Raw genomic sequence first — 18,362 nt, 5'->3', positions numbered from 1 at the left:
CACTTTGTGATTTCTGATTTGAAATAAAATAAAAAGTATTTTAATTATGTAAAATGATTAAAAAATAAAAATAATATAAATTATTTATGTTTAATTACAAATTTAAACTAATTAATAATAATAATTGATATATCAATAAATGAAACATGATAAAATATGAATATTTAATATTTGGTGTGGTGAATAGTGTTACATTGGAGATGGTGTAACACCAAATTTGGTGGGATGGTGTCATTTTTGGTGTCCCATTGGAGATGAAATCACACTAAATTTGGTGTAATTTCATCTCCAACAAAACACCAAAATTGACACCATCCCATCAAATTTGGTGTAATACTATTAATCACATCAAATCTTTAAAATACATATTTTGATATGTTTCATTGAAAAATATAGTTTAATTATTATCAAATTTGTAATTAAAATAAATATATTGTATTATTTGTATTTTAAATTTATTTTCACATTTGGTGTAATAATATTCATCACACAAAATCTCTAAAATACATTTTAATATGTTTCATTCAATTACTATCAAATTTGTAATTAAAATAAATAATATTATATTATATTATTTGTATTTTAATTTATTTTCACATAATTAAAAATTAAATTTTTATTTTATTTTTATTTTTATTTTCAAAATGAATTATTAAATAACTATTATTATTTATCACTTACAAATAATAAAATATAAATGTACTCGAGGTGTAACAAAATAATTATTGATCAATTACAAATAATAGAAATATAAAAGTTTTAAAACTAAAAACATCAAATAATATATAATATTACTTTTGGTGTAAGATTTGGTATCATCGTTGGAGATTACAGAAAAAGTTTGACACCAAAATAATAATTTTGGTGTAATTTCAATACCAAATTTAGTGTCATTGTCGGAGAATCCTTAAAACTCAGGAAACTTAAACATCCAATACTTTTTTTTTTTTTACTTTAGTCTCTGGTCGCTCAACAGATTTGGCTAAAGTGATCAAAACCTACTTCCAAAATATAGTCAAAGCTTTGGAGAATGGTCTTTCCGATGTGGGAACATATAATCTCGCGGCTAGAAATGAAAACATTGGAAAACAGTATACGCAGCAGCACAGTTCTATTGCAATAGAGAGAACGTAATAGAGATTAGAGAGAACATAGGCATCTATAAAACATAAAACTAAACATTACATTTCTTCTTCTTGTTTGTTCATAACCTTCTGGTCCACAACTTCTTGAATTCTTTTAAAAATAAATAAATAATAATATCAAGAAAATACGAGATACACACAAAAAAGAGAGAAACCGATGAAAATAATAGTACCTTTGTGGTACCCACGCACCTAATTTCCTTCCACACGTTTTTAATACAAGCTAGTTGAAAATCTTTTTACCATCTCTATGGAGCTTGCAGGTCACTCTATAAACTTCATACCAAATTGATTTTAACCGAATATATTTCAGAGAAATCAACTCTCCAAGAAAAAGAGTAAATACTCTTACAATGCATATATATAATGAAAGATCCTTCAAAATTTACAGTCGACCGTTTTAAATAAAAAATAATAAAATAAAAAGAAGTAAAAGTATACTGAAAAATTCTACGGTTGGGCAAAATTCCAACCAGAAAAACCGAAGATCTGAAAAAATAGTACCAAACCTGGACCGAAACTGATTAAATATCCGAATGGGTTCAAAATTTTGGTATCTAGAAAACTGGAATTGAATTCGATCCAAACCGAAATATTTTAGGTATTCGAATATATCCGAATCAGAAATATAGTTGAATATATTAAGAACTTTTAAAGTTAATATCCATAAAAATATCTAAAATGTATAAGATATTTTGATGTTATAAAAAAAATTGAAAATATATACAAATAATCAAAATAAATATCTAAAATAGTTAAAAAATCTTCAAAATACCAAAAATACTCAAAATAAATATTGATTCTTCATTAAAATATTCAAATCAAATTAAATTTTATGTTAAATTTAGGTATTTTGGCATATAAATTTATATGTTATCTATTGTTTTAATTTTTAGAGTTTGAGAAATTTAAAGTATTTATGAAATTTAAAATTTAGAAAACAATTTAAACGGGTTATTCGAACCCAAACTAAATCTGCAAAGATTCGAACCAAACCCGAACCGAAAATTATAAATATCTAAATGTTGCTAAAATCTGAAAATCGAATTGACCTGAACCGAATCCGAAAGGGTACCCGAATGCGGATCCTCAAAAATTCAATAACTTTTATGAGTTCACCAAACATTGTAAATAACGAGACAGGGCTGCATATAAATACTAGAATACCACATAGGAGAGTAGAATCAGAACACATATCATCACCCACTTTCTGTTTCTTCAGTTTTAAACAAAAACACAATAAAAGATATGGGTGAGGCAAAAGGTCACGTACTGTTTTTCCCATATCCGTTACAAGGCCACATTAATCCAATGATCCAACTCGGCAAACGCTTATCCAAAAAGGGACTCACCGTCTCACTGATCATTGCCTCCAACATCCACCGTGAACCGTACACCTCTGAGGACTACTCCATCACCGTCCACACCATCCACGACGGTTTCTTTCCACACGAACACCCTCACGCCAAGATCAAAGACCCTCCACGTTTTAATGACTCTACTGCTCGTAGCCTCACAGATTTCATCTCTAGGTACAAAGTTTTCTCTTTCTTTTGGCAGATTTTGAAAGTTTGCTTACTCTTTTTTAACTGGTCCACAACTTCGTTGAAGTCGCCTAAACTAATGGTAACATGAAAAAGCATGCGCCACACGAGATGTGTAAAACATATAACCAGGCATACCGCTTATCATTTATCCTCATCATCTTCTCTCCCTTCAACACATAATCATGTTCAAAGCTTTTTTACGTTTTCAAGTAATTTCGCTAATGTATTATGAATTTATTATAAATATAAATTAAATAAAACATTATTAATCTACTATAACTATTTTTTACTTATTAATTAATATGTTTCTTCTATTCAATCATTCCACTATTTATCTTACTAGTCAAACTTAATATATAAAACCAACTTCTTATAGTTACAGACTTTACCGAGTTGTTAAATGAAGAAGAACTTTTTGATATTCTGAAACATTAATTTTAATCCAAGAATGTAAATAACCATCTTTATATGATATAACCAACTTAGAGATTAATCTATTCATCATAGGGCAATCATGGCTGTCCACAATCATTAAAAAGAAGATATTATATAAATTAAAACCATTCGTCAGCGTTTATATGATTGTTACATGAAAAATGTTATTCAACACTAGTGTCGTAATGTATTTGTTCAGGCAGAAGTTATCGGGCAACCCTCCAAAAGCTCTGATCTATGATCCATTCATGCCCTTTGCACTGGACGTAGCCAAGGACTTGGGTCTATACGTAGTGGCCTATTTTACTCAGCCATGGTTGGCTAGTCTTATTTACTATCACATCAACGAAGGCACCTACGATGTTCCTGATGATAGGCACGAGGACCCGATACTTGCATCGTTTCCGGGGTTCCCGTTGTTAAGCCAAAATGATTTGCCTTCTTTCGCTTGCGAGAAGGGGTCTTACCCTCTGATATTCAAAGTTGTGGTTAGCCAGTTCTCTAACTTGCGGCGCGCTGATTGCATTCTTTGCAACACTTTTGATCAACTTGAACCTAAGGTAAGGGTATACAACTTAAGCTCTGTATTGAAAAGGAACAATATATAACATGATTGAAAAAGGTATAAAATCTTCTTTTTTTTTGGAGAAATAAGGTATAAAATCTTACTTATTATTATTTCTCAAATTTGATGAAGAATACTTTTTTTCTATAAAAAAAACATATGGAAAAATCATATGTAAGCCAAAACCTTTTGGGGTGATTGGTTGTGACTGTAGACATTTTAGAAAGCCAAAATTTAGTTTAGAGTCATATATATCAACCAATCAAATTTTCATTTCTTTAAAAACCCTATAGCAAAAAATATCTGTAGAAAATTAAAAATAGTTGTAAAGAGCTTTATTTTCAGAGCAAAAGTTTAGTGATTTACAAAGCAACAACAATGAAAAATACAACAAATAAATCTACAGATTAAATTTTACAGCAAAAAATATAAAGTTACAGCCATTACAAATCATCCCCTTTATTTAGTAAATTGAAAAGGAAAAAAAAATTGAAAAGGTATAAAATCTTCACTTTTTGAGTAATAAGGTATAAAATCTTACTTATTATTATTTCTCAAATTTGATGAAGAATACGTTAATTCCCTAAAACATATGAAAAATCATATGTAAATTGTATTATTTATATATGGTTAAATTTTTATGAAGGAAAATAATTTATTGGTCTCCCGCTATATTGGTCATCATTCAATGCCTTTATTTAGTAAATTGAAAAGGGAAAAAATAACATGATTGAAACGGCATAAAATCTTCATTTTCTTAGAAATAAGGTATAAAATATTACTTATTATTATATCTCAAATTCGATGAAGAATACTTTTGTTCTATAATTCTCTAAAATATATAAAAAATCATATGTAAAATGTATTATTTGTATATGGTTTAAATTTTTAAGAATGAAAACAATTTTATTATTCTCCTTGTTCTATTGGTCACCATTCCACGCCTTTATTTAGTATACTGAAAATGAACAAAATAACATGATTGAAAAGGTATAAAATCTTTTTTTTTTGGAGAAATAATGTATAAAATCTTACTTATTATTATTTCTCAAATTTGATGAAGAATACTTTTGTTCTATAATTCAATAAAAACATATGAAAAATCATTTGTAAAATGTATTATTTATATATAGTTTAAATTTTGAAGAATGAAAAATAATTTATTATTCTCTCTTTTCATTCAAAGCCTTTATTTAATTAGTTTTTTTTTTGGTTTCATCATGTAAGTTTTGAGAAGTGTACCTTTGTCTTTTACTTCTCAGGTAGTGAAATGGATGGATGGTCAGTGGCCGGTGAAGAACATTGGACCGGTGGTTCCATCCAAGTTCTTGGATAACCGGTTGCCTGAAGACAAAGATTACGAACTAGGGGATAGCAAGACTGAGCCTGACGAGTCTGTTTTGAGTTGGTTGGCGAATAAACCAGCAAAGTCGGTGGTTTACGTGGCGTTTGGGACATTGGTGGCTTTGAGTGAGAAGCAGATGAAAGAAACGGCAATGGCCATTAAACAAACCGGATACAGTTTCTTGTGGTCTGTTCGAGATTCTGAGAGAAGCAAGTTACCGTCTGGCTTTGTGGAAGAAGCTTTGGAGAAAGACATTGGAATGGTGGCTAAGTGGGTTCCTCAGCTAGAGGTTTTAGCACATGACTCAATCGGATGTTTCGTGACACACTGTGGATGGAACTCAACATTGGAGGCATTATGCTTAGGAGTTCCATTGGTGGGGATGCCTCAGTGGACGGATCAGCCAACGAACGCTAAATTTATAGAGGATGTGTGGAAGATTGGGGTTAGAGTGAAGACCGATGAAGAAGGGTTTGTGAGTAAGGAGGAGATTGCTAGATGCATTGCTGAGGTTATGGAAGGAGAGAAAGGGGAATTGATGAGGAAGAATGTTGAGAATTTCAAGGTGTTGGCACGTGAGGCTATCTCAGAAGGAGGTAGTTCGGACAAGAAAATTGATGAATTTGTTGCTATGACGACTTGAAAATTTGAAACTGAGATGATCTGAGTGTTGTCAGTGTGTTAGTTTAATTACTGAATAATGACTTCTTTGTCTGAGTTAAATCAAGTTCTCCTCGTCTCTTGTACTATATATGTCTTGAGAAACCATTTTATTTAGTTAAGGAACAAACTCATATTATATGTGAGAGCTGGTCTCTAGTCAGTTACATATTAAAAGAAACATTGTGATAAATAATTGTTAAGAGACAGCTTTTTTACCAAGGAAATTTGAATGTATCTTTCCACCATCCTTGTTTTGATCAGTGTACAAAGATCCGGTCCACTCCAACTATGAAATCAGAAATTGTGGGCCTAACAGCAGCTTCCGCATCCCAGCACTCCTCAATCAATCTGTTTAAAATAAATTATATGTTGAAAGAGGTTGGGTAAAGAATAATCAAGGACCAAGAAAATGATGACTACACTTTACTCCATCTTGGAAGGGGTCTTCTTCCTTTCAAATACGTTAGCTAAGTAGTGTTTGATCAACTGTGTATTAATCAATATTCGATTGATTGGTCTGAGATTAGTGATAAAAAAGAAGATTTGTTTACTGTACATATCTTATTACAAGTCATTCCAACAAAGAGAAAAAACGCAATTACTTATTACAAAATGGTGAGGTTTGATAATGACTAGGATGGATTGTTGTACTCTATCAATCATCTGAAGAATCATTAAGATCATGATTCAGTGAAACGATCATCTTAAAGGAGTGAGTGAATTACAACCCAGCCCAGATACAGCCATAAAGAAATGTAGAGGAGCAGCACCTTCACGAATGCTTAACATGTGTAATTTGTACGTTACTTACTTGGCTACCTATCTAATATACGGTAGAAACTCTATAAAATAATATTGATAAATTAATAAACACTGCATCGGTCCCAAATTGGTGGGTTAAAATATATATAACATAAATCGATAAGATAATATGATAATATTTTTTAATTTTTTTAATATAAATATATAATCTCATTATAATCATAATTTTATAATTTACATATATGTATATTTTATATTAATACAAACAAACCATTATATTATTTATTTTATATTCATAATAGAATTATCTTTATATCTTCATAATATTTCATTATATTTTGATGATTTTATTAAATATATTTAAAACCACTTTAAAATTATGTAAAGCATATTTTATATGCCCTAAATCATATAATAAAACCCATATGAAAGTCGCATTTCAAAAATTTAGTTAATGTACAAATATTTTTTTTATTTTATAAAAATAAATTTTAAAATAAAAAATCTAAAAGTTTTTCTTATAAGCTAATAACTCTATAAATCTATATTATAATAGTTGAATTTTTGCTCACTCCTCATCGTGCCACGTCAGCGTTTTATGGGCCCCACTTTTAAAAAGTGTTAAAAAGTGTGAAGTACATGGTTCAAACCCCGATTTTTTAGATATAAACACAAACATTTATACCACTAAGCTAAATGATATTTTGTACATTGATAACTGAACCTAATATATATTTATGAAGGTCAGAAGCCCTTGCTTCTTCGGCTTCCTCTGAGGCTCGGGCCTACAAGTGTATTATGGGTTTCATTTTTTAATGGGATTCATCACGTTATATAAAAAATACTCAAGTTTGCAACAATTATGGTTTTCCTATATTGTAAATTGTCGTCGTTTAACATGAGTTGGGGTTCTTTTCATCAGTTTCAAACAAGTCTGAGTTACAGAGTTGCACCGTGTGTGTTTGTAATCTATTTTTTTTCACCGGCGAACTCGTCATTTCTCCATATTAAATCTCTTTATTATAAATGTTTCTGATTTGTAGCCCCTCTGTAAACCCTATATATATGATTCTCATCTTTGATGAACCCAATGAACATTTCCACAAAACTCATTGATTCCTCTTAGCTTTAACCATCTTCTAGAAAATGTCTTTCTCTGCCTCTCCAGTTCCTCAAACCAGCATCCCGGCATCCATCACTCAACCTTCAAGTCTCTCCGTCTTGGCCATAGTAGTCAGAGCATAGCCTTTGGCTTCCTCCGCTTCTGGGATTCCCTGAACTTCAAGAAATACATGGAGTTTGTGAGAATCATGGTTCTCTTCCTTGATGAAAAAAGTAAGTTAATCTTCGATCTATCACACTTATTTAACATAATTTTTTAATTGATTTCTTGATTCTTTGTTGAATAATATTATCTGCAGATTCCGTGATTGATGAGTTTACTCCCGTCGGACGTGCTAATCATTACTTGCCATCTTTCAAAGCAGGTTCCATTGTGAGAGTCGATCATTTTGAGGTTGCTAGGTGCAAAAGCATGTACAAGATAACTGATCATCCATTCCTTATTCGTTTCATCTCACTAACAATTATTGATGAAGTCATCACAGGTGCTCCTGAGATCAATCTCCAGTCAAGATTATACTGTTCGACAATATTTAGAAGCTCCAAGCAAGATTACAATTAGGCAAATTCAAGTGGAATGACATATATCACCAACTGAAACTGGTAATTAGTCAACAGCTTATCCCATATTTTTCTTATTCTTAAAAAATCTACTGTGTTTCTGATCTATTTTTTCATCTACGCAACTTAAGCCTCTGTCATAGATAGCTCTCTCCCAGGGATTGCATTGACTATGATTTCTGGGAAGAAAAAGATCTTGCTCCTGAAAAAGACCTTGACAACCCTGTTGTAAGCTTTTAGTTTGTGCAGAACAAAAAATCTTGATTTCTTTTCTATTTAGTATAGCGATAGTTGTTGACAATCATTAGTCATTTGCCAATATGTTTTTTATGCGGCATTTCAGAACTCTCCATTCCAAGCGGAACATCAAATGGAAGCTAATTTTTCTGGAAGCTTCTCGACTACAAGACAGAATCAGAAGATAGATGTTGGTGGGAGGTTGATCAAAGGAATACTTCGGAGAAGTGAGAAGGCCTAGCCAGACTTCATCTTTTGTTCATCCTGAGCAAAGAGTGGAACCCACAAAACACGAGAGAAGAAAAAATAAAACACGAAATTGACATATTTAGACCTTCTTTCTTGCAAGTCTAACATCTGGCGCCGACGAACTCAACACCCACGGCAGACGAAGCTGATGCAAGTAAACCTCTCGTAAATCATGCTTAAAATCAATCTATGTTTTTCAATCTCACAAACTAAGAAACAATTTTACCTACATGAATCGGGAAATTAGTGCACACATTCCCGACAGAGAGGAAAAGAGGAGTTGAAGTCCTAATAGTTTTCTCAGTACCACAAATTCAAGGCCAGTTATTTTGAAATCCTAACATTTTAAAGCCCTGCTTTAAAAAAGAAATTAGATTTTGATCCACGCTTGAAAGCGCGAGTTCTTTTGTTATAACAAATTTTGATATAAATTAGTATTTTGTGATTGTTTTACATTATTATGTTACAAAGTCGAATTATATAAAATAACTCATTTTTAAAAAATTATATAATTCATAAATTACTTTATTTGGAATTATGTATAAATCTTATGTAATTCTCTCTTACGCATGGGTATTTTACATGGACCCCGGAAAACCAAACCAAAATCAACTCGAAAATACTGGTTCACGTCGGGGCCAGAGAAAAATATGTATTTGTTTTTGGAAATGCGGGTCTCTGTTCGCGTCTGAGACCTACCCGAAACCTGTTTGGGAGCCAAAGTACCCAAAATGTTTGTGTATATTAGATATATTTGTGTATTTTGGATATGTTTTTGGTATACATATATTTTTGAGTTTTTGGTTTGAATTTCCGGTTATAGTTTTGGATTTCGAGTAAAAATTCAAATTTTAAAAATATATTTTTGGGTATTCAGATACAATTTTGGGTATTTTTTGGTTCTTTAGTCAGATTTCGAGTACAATTTTAGGTCTTTTGAGTATTTTCTGATTTTCGGGTATTTGTTTAGATTCTGGACATTTTTGTGTTTTGAGTATTTTTTTGTTTATCGAGTTTTATTTGAGTCCTAAATATCTGAACGGATCCATACCCGTTACGTACAAAAAATAACATATATTTTCTAGGTATTTGAATTATGGAGTCGAAACCATCCAGATCCGAAAGAAACCGATCCGAACCCAAATAATTTTTTTCTAAATACCTAATTAGGTCCAAAAACCCCAGACCTAGCAAAATTCATTGATTCGTTTTATAAAATTTTGGGTGGAAAATACTCTTCAGGCTTGATCAATAATGTTTAATAGGACATGGCTCATTTATATTTCAAAAGTTGATCTCGTAAGAAAATTTTGATCTAATGGAGGAGGAAGATATATATGACAATAAAACCTACGTATTGAAATTTTGGTGTCATTTATATGTATATATGTTAAATTGAAGGAAGTTGATTTAAGTAAAATAACCATTTGAAACATTCCATTTATGTTGTCATGAACTTAGTAAAGTGGGTGAGATTTATTTAAATGTTAGAAGATATTATTTGGTTGCTATATAATAGGGGATAGTTAATAATATTTAGTTGTATACAATAGGTTGGACTAAAAAATAAATAGATGCAACAACCTTGTATAAGTAGATTTTTTAAGACTCCTTCCTTTTTAATAGTATTGATTTTTCTAAATCTATGTATAAATATACCGGAGCAAACTTATGTTAACATTTTTTCATGTATTATTGCATGATTTAAATGAACTATTACTATATTATGCCGCGTCGAGTCAAATTTAAAATCAGTTACAAAGATTTTTTAGAAAAATATTTTTACACATATTTTGACAAACAATTTTTACTAATAGGTACACTGTAAGTTAAGTTTTTCATACTGATAGGACAATACATAACAATACTTGGATCCTGTTAGTATATTAGTTGCTAAGGGTCATAAACTCATAATCAAAACCTTTTTTTTTTAAATAATCAAAACACTTTGTTATAAGAAATCTAAGTAATGATGAAAACATCTAATCTCTTAGAAAGGATTAGCACTTGATAAGTCTTATTTCAGAACTTGAATTTAGCTCCAGCTTCATCATGTCTATATATTCAAGAATTATAACATACCATATAAAACACTTACAATGAAGTTTGAAAAAAAAGAGAGAAGAAGAAGAAGAATCTTATTGGTTTACGTACCTTGGTAGAGTCCTCGTGAATCTGGATATCATTTAATGCACAAGTTCTATATCTAAACGAAAACAAAAGGAAGCAAGACGTAAAGTTTGATCAAGGCCGGACAAAATAACCGGAACCAAAGAACCGAACCGAAATTCCCAAAACCGGAACCGGACCAATACCCTCAAATACCCGAACGGTTCCTATATTTTTATATCTGAAATAACCAAACCGAGAACCGAACGGGTACCCGAATATATAAAAATATTAATTATATATATATAACATTACTAAATATATATATTTAATTTAAAATTCTATTAAAAGTATCTGAAAATAGTTGAGGATAACTAAATTATCATAAAGTATCTGAACTACCCGAAATTATCTGAAACTATCTGGATAGTTTTATTCGAAATATCCAAAGTAATCCGAAATATCCAAATTTTTTAATCTAAATCATCCTAATTATTTGATATTTTTACCCTAAATAGCCAATATTTTATCCAAATTATCCGAACTACCCGAACTATCCGAACCCGAACCGGATCCAAATGAGAACAAACTTTTTCCGGATATTTTTCGGTTCCTACATTTACTATCCGAACCGAACCGAACCGAAAATAGGTCAAGTACTAAATGGATCCTTTAGCCCCCTATCTGAACTACCCGAAACCCGAAATACCCAAACCGAACCGAACCAATACCCGAAATGTTGATCATGAGAAATTAAATGAATGCATTCATGTTTGACATCTTTAAATTTTTCCTTTTCATCAAATTGAAACTTTGATCTCCAGCATTCCTAGAACTGTAACTTTCTTCTTTTATTTTTTATACTTCTTCCTTTTCTTCCTATAAAAATCCTCCTTTTTTCTCTCCTTCTTCTACTACTTATTTTTCTTTGTCATAATATATACTAGTTGTATTCCGGCGCTACGCGCCGGGTTCATACGTTTTATTCTCTAGTGAGTTTAAAATTATTTTTTGATTCATTTGATAGTGGTTAGTAACAGGAGTGTAAGTGTTTTTCATTGATCGATTCAATAAAAATATAATTAATAGCTGATAGTTACGCCAAATTAAATATAGTCTATACTATTATTTGCGAAGTAAATTTTAGCAAGGGAGCTCTCACATTCAGAGTTAGAGCGGTTAATATCTATACTACCCTTAATGAATTTTATATATAATTAATTATATAATCAAAAAAGAAAATTTATTAATAATATTAATTTTTTTAAAAGAATAAGATAATTCTTATATATTGTGTTTTTATCTTAAAACATATTTTTCAATTATAAAATTTAAAAGAAATATATAAAAAAATTATAATAAATTAAGTGGTTAAAGTCAAGGGGAATGTTATCCTTAATGAGTTTTATATATAATTAAAACAAATTTTTATTAATAATATTAGATTTTTTAAATAAGAAAATTCTTAGATATTTTGTTGTTACCTTAAAAAAAATTTCAATTATAAAAGTTAGAAAAATAACATATAATTTTTTTATAAATAAATATTAATCAACTAAATTTGTATAAAGATATTTTCTAAAATATTTCTAATATGTGAATGTTTTCTTTTAAAATTTCTGCACAATAATAAACATATATATTTTAATTAATTTTTTTTGTCATATATATATAATTTAATGTTTAATTTACTTTTTTTGAAAACATAAATAATAAGTTATCATGCTGATTTTTGAATTAATAAAAATAAACTAATAAATATTTGTAAAACGATTAAGCCCGCATGTGCGGGCAAACACCTAGCGATTAAGTTAATGTCCTAAAATGGAAAAACATGTATGTGTTTGCTACGCGTGGATTGTTTGCCGTTGGGCTATTCACATATGTTATTTTTTTGTTTTTCTTGAAAAGTATGTGATGTGTTTGTTATTGGTGCCTTTGGAATTAAATCATAATAGTGTGGTAGAATTTTTCTTTTGGAGTGTATAAATTTTCTTTGATAGATATTTGTTTGCTTCTCTGTTAAACTATTAAGTTTTTAATGTATTGTATAAACGTTTATTTTATGTAGTATATATGTCTGAGAAAAGAAAGTTAGACAAAAAGTAATCGTAAAAGAGTAATAATATTTTTATATTTGTGGCCAACATAAATCTACAAATAATTGTTATTGTTGAAGTACATAAAAGTAATTGGGATCTAATGTTCAAATGTTAAGCAATAAAAATTGACTCACCACTTATCAATTGAAGTAGATGAATTTCATCATTGCTTATAGAAATAACAGTTTTTGTATCTCTTGTTGATGTTGTTTGGATGACAAATATTGTAACCTTTGTTGCTTGTAAAATGATAAAGTAACACTTAAGTTTTTAACTAATATTCCATGCAATATTTTCTTAATGCAATTGACTCTATCATTGATCGCCAAGCTTATAGTCTTGCGTCCAACCAATTTTATCAATGTAGGTTTCTCTTATATTTTTCACCTTTGCAAAGCATTGTTAGACTGTATACATAACCTCACCTAGGTATAACCGTCTACTGATGTTTGTAGATGATGGAAGCTGCTGTCAGCGTTGTTTTTATCATAATATTCTTGAATGTTTTTTACATGAAGAATTTTTAAGTTTTCATCTGATAAACATTTTGTCATAAAATCTTTAGAAAAGTAAGTGGATATAGATGGTCAATGGTTTGACGGGTCATTTCTTACTTTTTGTTCTTATGAATTTCATAATTTTATTCTTAAAATTTATATGCTTTGAGTTATGTTTTATTTTTACAGTTTATTATTTTATATTGTATATTTGAATATTTATTAATCTTTAAATACGGTTATCCATATTTTATCTTATTAATTTCTTTAATTTGGTTTTGCTGACCAAATTACTTTTTCGTGTGATTCAATTTTTATTTTTATTGGTCTGGATTTTATAAAACATGTAAAGCAATATTATAATGAATTTCTCTTATTTTGGGTTTTATTGATTTTTCTGCTTATTATATTATGTATTTTATCTAAATTATTAGTTGTCACAGCTCAAGTTATAGATTGTCACAAACCAGTTATAAAACATCGTGTATTTCTGCTTATTATTAGTTGTCGCGGATTGTTTCCCGTAGTTATTTGTTTATTTTATTGTTGTGTTTTATGTTATACTGATTGTGATATAAGTTAATCGATGTGGTTTTAGACAACTTACTGATTGTGATAAGTTAATTGATGTGGTTTTAGCTGTCTTGTTTCGGTTAGGCCTAGTTTTGGTCAAGTTGTATTGAAGCTTGGGCTACAGCTGTTTTCCTTGAATCTTTTGTTTTGTCACAGTTAGAAATGTGATTTGCTGCTCTCTTTGTTAACTTTTCGAGTGAAAGTCCGATCGTTATTATCTCTGACTTGTTGACAAAGTATTAGATTTTTTAAGTAAGAGTGGAGGTAATCTGAATCGTAAGTGGTTAGGTGAATGTGCATAAACCTATTATTATCGGAAAGATGAATCCACAAAAAATAGAGGCTGATGAACATTTGGAAAAGCATTTTCTCGTAGTTGCAATCTTAGTTTGTTCTTCTTAGATAATGCAAGTCGAGGTTGTCTTTTTTTTGTTCAAAGGAGGCTGTAAAAGTTTCAAAGTTTTGTTTTCACGATTCTTGTAGTATCTTGAACAAAGTCAAATATGCAGATAATCTTCCAAGCAAACTAATCATGTGATTTAATCGAGATGATGATGTAAATAATTGTTTCAGATATGTGTTCACTAATATAAATGGATCAACAAAAAGTCAAATATGCAGATAATTTTGAAAAAAAAAACAAAGAACCTACCGTAGGTTCAGAATATGTTGGAAATGTAGTTACTCACGATGCAGAAAACATAAAAACAAAGTCTGAAATGCAAAATAGCTATGACACTAAACCAGCTCACACTCACTCCCGATATAGATCACTTAGTCTTTGCGGGTCTTCTTAGCGCTTCAGCCTTCCTCTTCAACTAACTCCTCCTCTCCAATGTCACTGTTCCAATCAGGGTCCTAAATTGGGATGTACACGGGGAGTGCATGGCTTGTAGCATTCACATTAGCTGTGCAGCCTCCATTGTTCAGGCGAATAGTGTTCAAAGCAGGTGGCTTTTTCTTGATTGCTCTAGCACCAGACATATGGTCATTCCCTCCCTGAGAAAGTTCAAGCATCCACAACAATTAACAACTTTAAAGTCTTGCTAACACTAACTATTAGTATTGTTACTTACGTTTAATTCAAAATTAGGTAGAGGAGGGTGCTGGTTGTGATCAATAAGAACCATATCAACACCAATCCGTTCACTCCCTTTCCCTTTCTTGTAATTCCACCCTTCCCAAAAACAAAATAGTCTTGTCTGAAGACTCTGTTTGCAGCGGCCGGCCTTCAATTCTGGATCTGAGAAGTTGCCATGATTGGAAGATAACTTTTGAACAAAACCAAGAAGCTCTGCAAAACAGAAGAGATAAACGATACATCTAACACTTTGAGGAGGTGTATATATACATGTGAGTGGAATGAAGTCGAGAAGGTAGAGTGATACTTCCATTGAAAAAGAGTTAGTAGGAATTGTGGGTGATCTTGATGACTTGACATTATTGCAACGCTTAATGATCATCGTAAAGGTGAAGCGTGAGCGGAGTCGTGGGAGGGTAAGTCATCTCCGGCGACCAGGGTTTGTATCGGATGGGAAGGTGGGTTTCATCGCAGAGAAGAAACACATTTATACTCAAGAGCTTCAAGGGGTTACATTTGATAATGACAATGTTTAATTGAGAGAAAGTGGGTTCGAAGTTAATGTTGAGATTAAAGGAGATCTAATACGTTTTAGGGCGGTAGTCGGAGTATCTAGGAGACGAAGAGTGGCGGAGGAAGAGTTGAGACATATGTGGTCGTTTTTGGGGAAAACAATTAGATAGGCCATACATGGATATTTACAGGAATAGCCCACCAAAAGAACAAGTATTAAGAACCCAAGTTAAAACAAAGATATGTTGTTGAACGGAAAAGAGAAGACACGTGTCCTTTTTTGCCTATAGGTTCCTGCTGATGTGGAGGGCTAAGGTGAGAGAAAACTCTGCTTTATTACTATAGATACTAATAATATCCATAAGGTCAACAGAAACCAGAAAACCATGAAGGGTGAGCACCAACATCGAACCTCTTCTTCATAGATTGATAATCGAAATCTTTGGGTGCACCAAACAAATATTAGAATACAGTATCAAAGTCTTCATCCTCGTAACCAAACTGGTTTGAAAAATAGAACAAATATGTCTATGTATAAAAAAAGTTACACTTTCTGAATCAACAAAGTGATTTGTGACAATTTCAAAAAGGATTAGCACTTTTTTTCATAAATCAAATCAATAGCAATATTTAACAAATTTGTAAAAAAATGAATGTTATATAGTTTAAATTATGCATAATATATATCAAATCCTTCATTTCATCAGTTATAAAATATTTAGCTAATAACTTTTCTATATCTATTAAAATAATATGTTTTTTTGGGAAATTACATGTTTACCATTTTCATGCCACCATTTTTCATTTTTACCATCACTAAAGGAACATTTTCAAAAATATCTTCTTTCTTAAGAGGCAAAAGACTCTTATGCCCTTATTCTTTATATATATAATAAATAAATATTTAAGGAAATAAAAATCTAAAAAAATAAAAAATATTTTTTTAATTTTTTTTCGAATTAAACTATATCCAAATTCAAGCCCTAAACTCTAAAACTCAACTCTAAACCCTAAACCATCAATCCTAAACTCTTTTATTTTATATACGAACACTATACCCTAAACTATCAATCCTAAACCCTATTTGTTTTTGAAATATGAACCCTAAACCCTGAAACATCAACTCTAAACCATAAACCCCAAAACATCAACTCTAAACCCTAAACCCTAAACCTTGAACTCTAAACTCTAAAACATCAACTCTAAACCCTAAACCTTAAACTTCAACTCTAAACCCTAAACCATCAACACTAAACCCTAAGCTATCAACACTAAATCCTAAACCCTACTCCCTAAACCCTAAACTCTAAAAAATTAACCCTAAACCCTAAAACATCAAATCTAAACCCTAAACCCTAAACTTTCAACTTTAAACCCTAAACCCTAAACCCTAAATACTAATTCCTAAACCCTAAATCCTAAAACCCTAGAGTTGATGTTTTAGGGTTTATATTTGAAGGCTTAGGGTTTTAGGGTTTTAGGGTTTAGGGTTTAGAGTTGATGTTTTAGGTTTAGATTTGAAAGTTTAGAGTTTTAGGGTTTAGATTTGAAGGTTTAAGGTTTAGGGTTTAGAGTTTATGTTTTAGGGTTTAGATTTTAAGGTTTAGAATTTTAGGGTTTAGGGTTCGAATTTCAGAAAAATATAGGGTTTAGAGTTTACGGTTTACGTTTAGGGTTTAGAATTGATGTTTTAGGGTTTAGATTTGAAAGATAGGGTTTAGGGTTTAGAGTTGATGTTTTAGGGTTTAGATTTGAAAGTTTAGGGTTTAGGGTTTAGAGTTGATGTTTCCTGGTTTAGGGTTTAGAGTTGATGATTTAGGGTTTAGAGTTGATGTTTTAAGTTTAGATTTAGGGTTTAGGGTTTAGACTTGATATTTTAGGGTTTAGATTTGAAGGTTTTGGGTTTAGAATTTAGAGTTGATGTTTGATGGTTTAGGGTTTAGAATTGATGATTTAGGGTTTAGAGTTGATGTTTTAATTTTATATTAGTTAACCATATGTCTTTTTGTCAAAGTTAATCAAAATGTTATAAATGTGTTTTACTCTTCATTAAAGATGAAGGTAAAAGTGGTTAGTGTAAACATGAAAAGTGGTACTTTATAAATGATATTTTTGGCAATTTCCCATGTTTTTATATATAAATAATAATTACGATATTAAAATTTTACATCAATATATAAATCATATTTTATTATTAAAATAAGTATAGTTTAAAATATATTTTATCAACGTATATAAGTTATTTTTATTTAATGTATATATTATTAGAAATAATTTATATATTTACAAATAGGCATATTTAAAAATGGAAATTAAATAAATAATAATATAATAAAGTAACTTTATAAATTTCAATTATTTTTATCAAAAATTAAATAATGCAAAATTAAAAGGTCAAAGTAAACTTGAATAAATCAAACTAAAAACAATTACATTATGGTTTTATTTTTTAAACTAATAAAAGTAAAATAGAAAAATAGAAAAATTTATTTATATATAACATTTTAAAATATTTTATATATGCGCATGGCGCAGGAAATAAATGATTGTGTGGAATAAATAGTTATTATCTCAATGACATAAATTTGTAATTAAAAAGGTAAAGTGAGAGGTTAATTTCTAATTGTACTTCAGTTTTAATAGATTAGATTATATTGGGCCATATTTCAGACTTTTTGGTCAACTCCAAATCATCTATACCAAAGTCCAGAAAAAATATATAAATAAAATAATTTCCTAAGTGTGTAATTTTAAAAATGTTATAAGTTTTTTTAATATATTAAAATTCTATGTTTTTATAAAAACAATTGGTGAAATAAGAGGAAAATTTTATTTTATTGTTTATTTAAATTGTTA

At 30.0% G+C, this 18,362-nt stretch overlaps 1 protein-coding gene across 2 annotated transcripts; it reads left to right on the top strand.

Annotated features, from left to right (window-relative positions):
• The first annotated feature begins 2,286 nt into the window (after window positions 1–2,286).
• LOC106430036 (UDP-glycosyltransferase 74C1) lies at window positions 2,287–5,836 on the top strand. 2 transcript variants are annotated; one of them, XM_013870811.3, is made up of 3 exons: window positions 2,287–2,677; window positions 3,327–3,687; window positions 4,955–5,836. In XM_013870811.3, the coding sequence occupies exons 1-3, from the start codon at window positions 2,394–2,396 to the stop codon at window positions 5,678–5,680; spliced, it is 1,371 nt and encodes a 456-aa protein (XP_013726265.2). In that variant the 5' UTR covers window positions 2,287–2,393; the 3' UTR covers window positions 5,681–5,836. The 2 variants fall into 2 exon arrangements, with proteins under 2 accessions (XP_013726265.2, XP_022567306.2); XM_022711585.2 differs by having other exon boundaries at window positions 2,589–2,821.
• The last annotated feature ends 12,526 nt before the right edge of the window (window positions 5,837–18,362 follow it).

Source organism: Brassica napus, chromosome C4, assembly GCF_020379485.1.
Source record: "Brassica napus cultivar Da-Ae chromosome C4, Da-Ae, whole genome shotgun sequence".
Classification (NCBI taxonomy): Eukaryota; Viridiplantae; Streptophyta; class Magnoliopsida; order Brassicales; family Brassicaceae; genus Brassica; species Brassica napus.
The sequence above is the reverse complement of the archived record's forward strand: the minus strand, read 5'-3'. Positions and strand labels throughout refer to the sequence as shown.

What these genes read in the sequence shown, in the direction of transcription:
- LOC106430036 (XM_013870811.3), top strand. Translation starts at nt 2,394, where the DNA reads ATGGGTGAGGCAAAAGGTCACGTACTGTTTTTCCCATATCCGTTACAA. An exon ending in CTCACAGATTTCATCTCTAG is followed by an intron (nt 2,678 to 3,326) that starts GTACAAAGTTTT and finishes GTATTTGTTCAG; the next exon opens with GCAGAAGTTATCGGGCAACC. An exon ending in TTGATCAACTTGAACCTAAG is followed by an intron (nt 3,688 to 4,954) that starts GTAAGGGTATAC and finishes TTTACTTCTCAG; the next exon opens with GTAGTGAAATGGATGGATGG.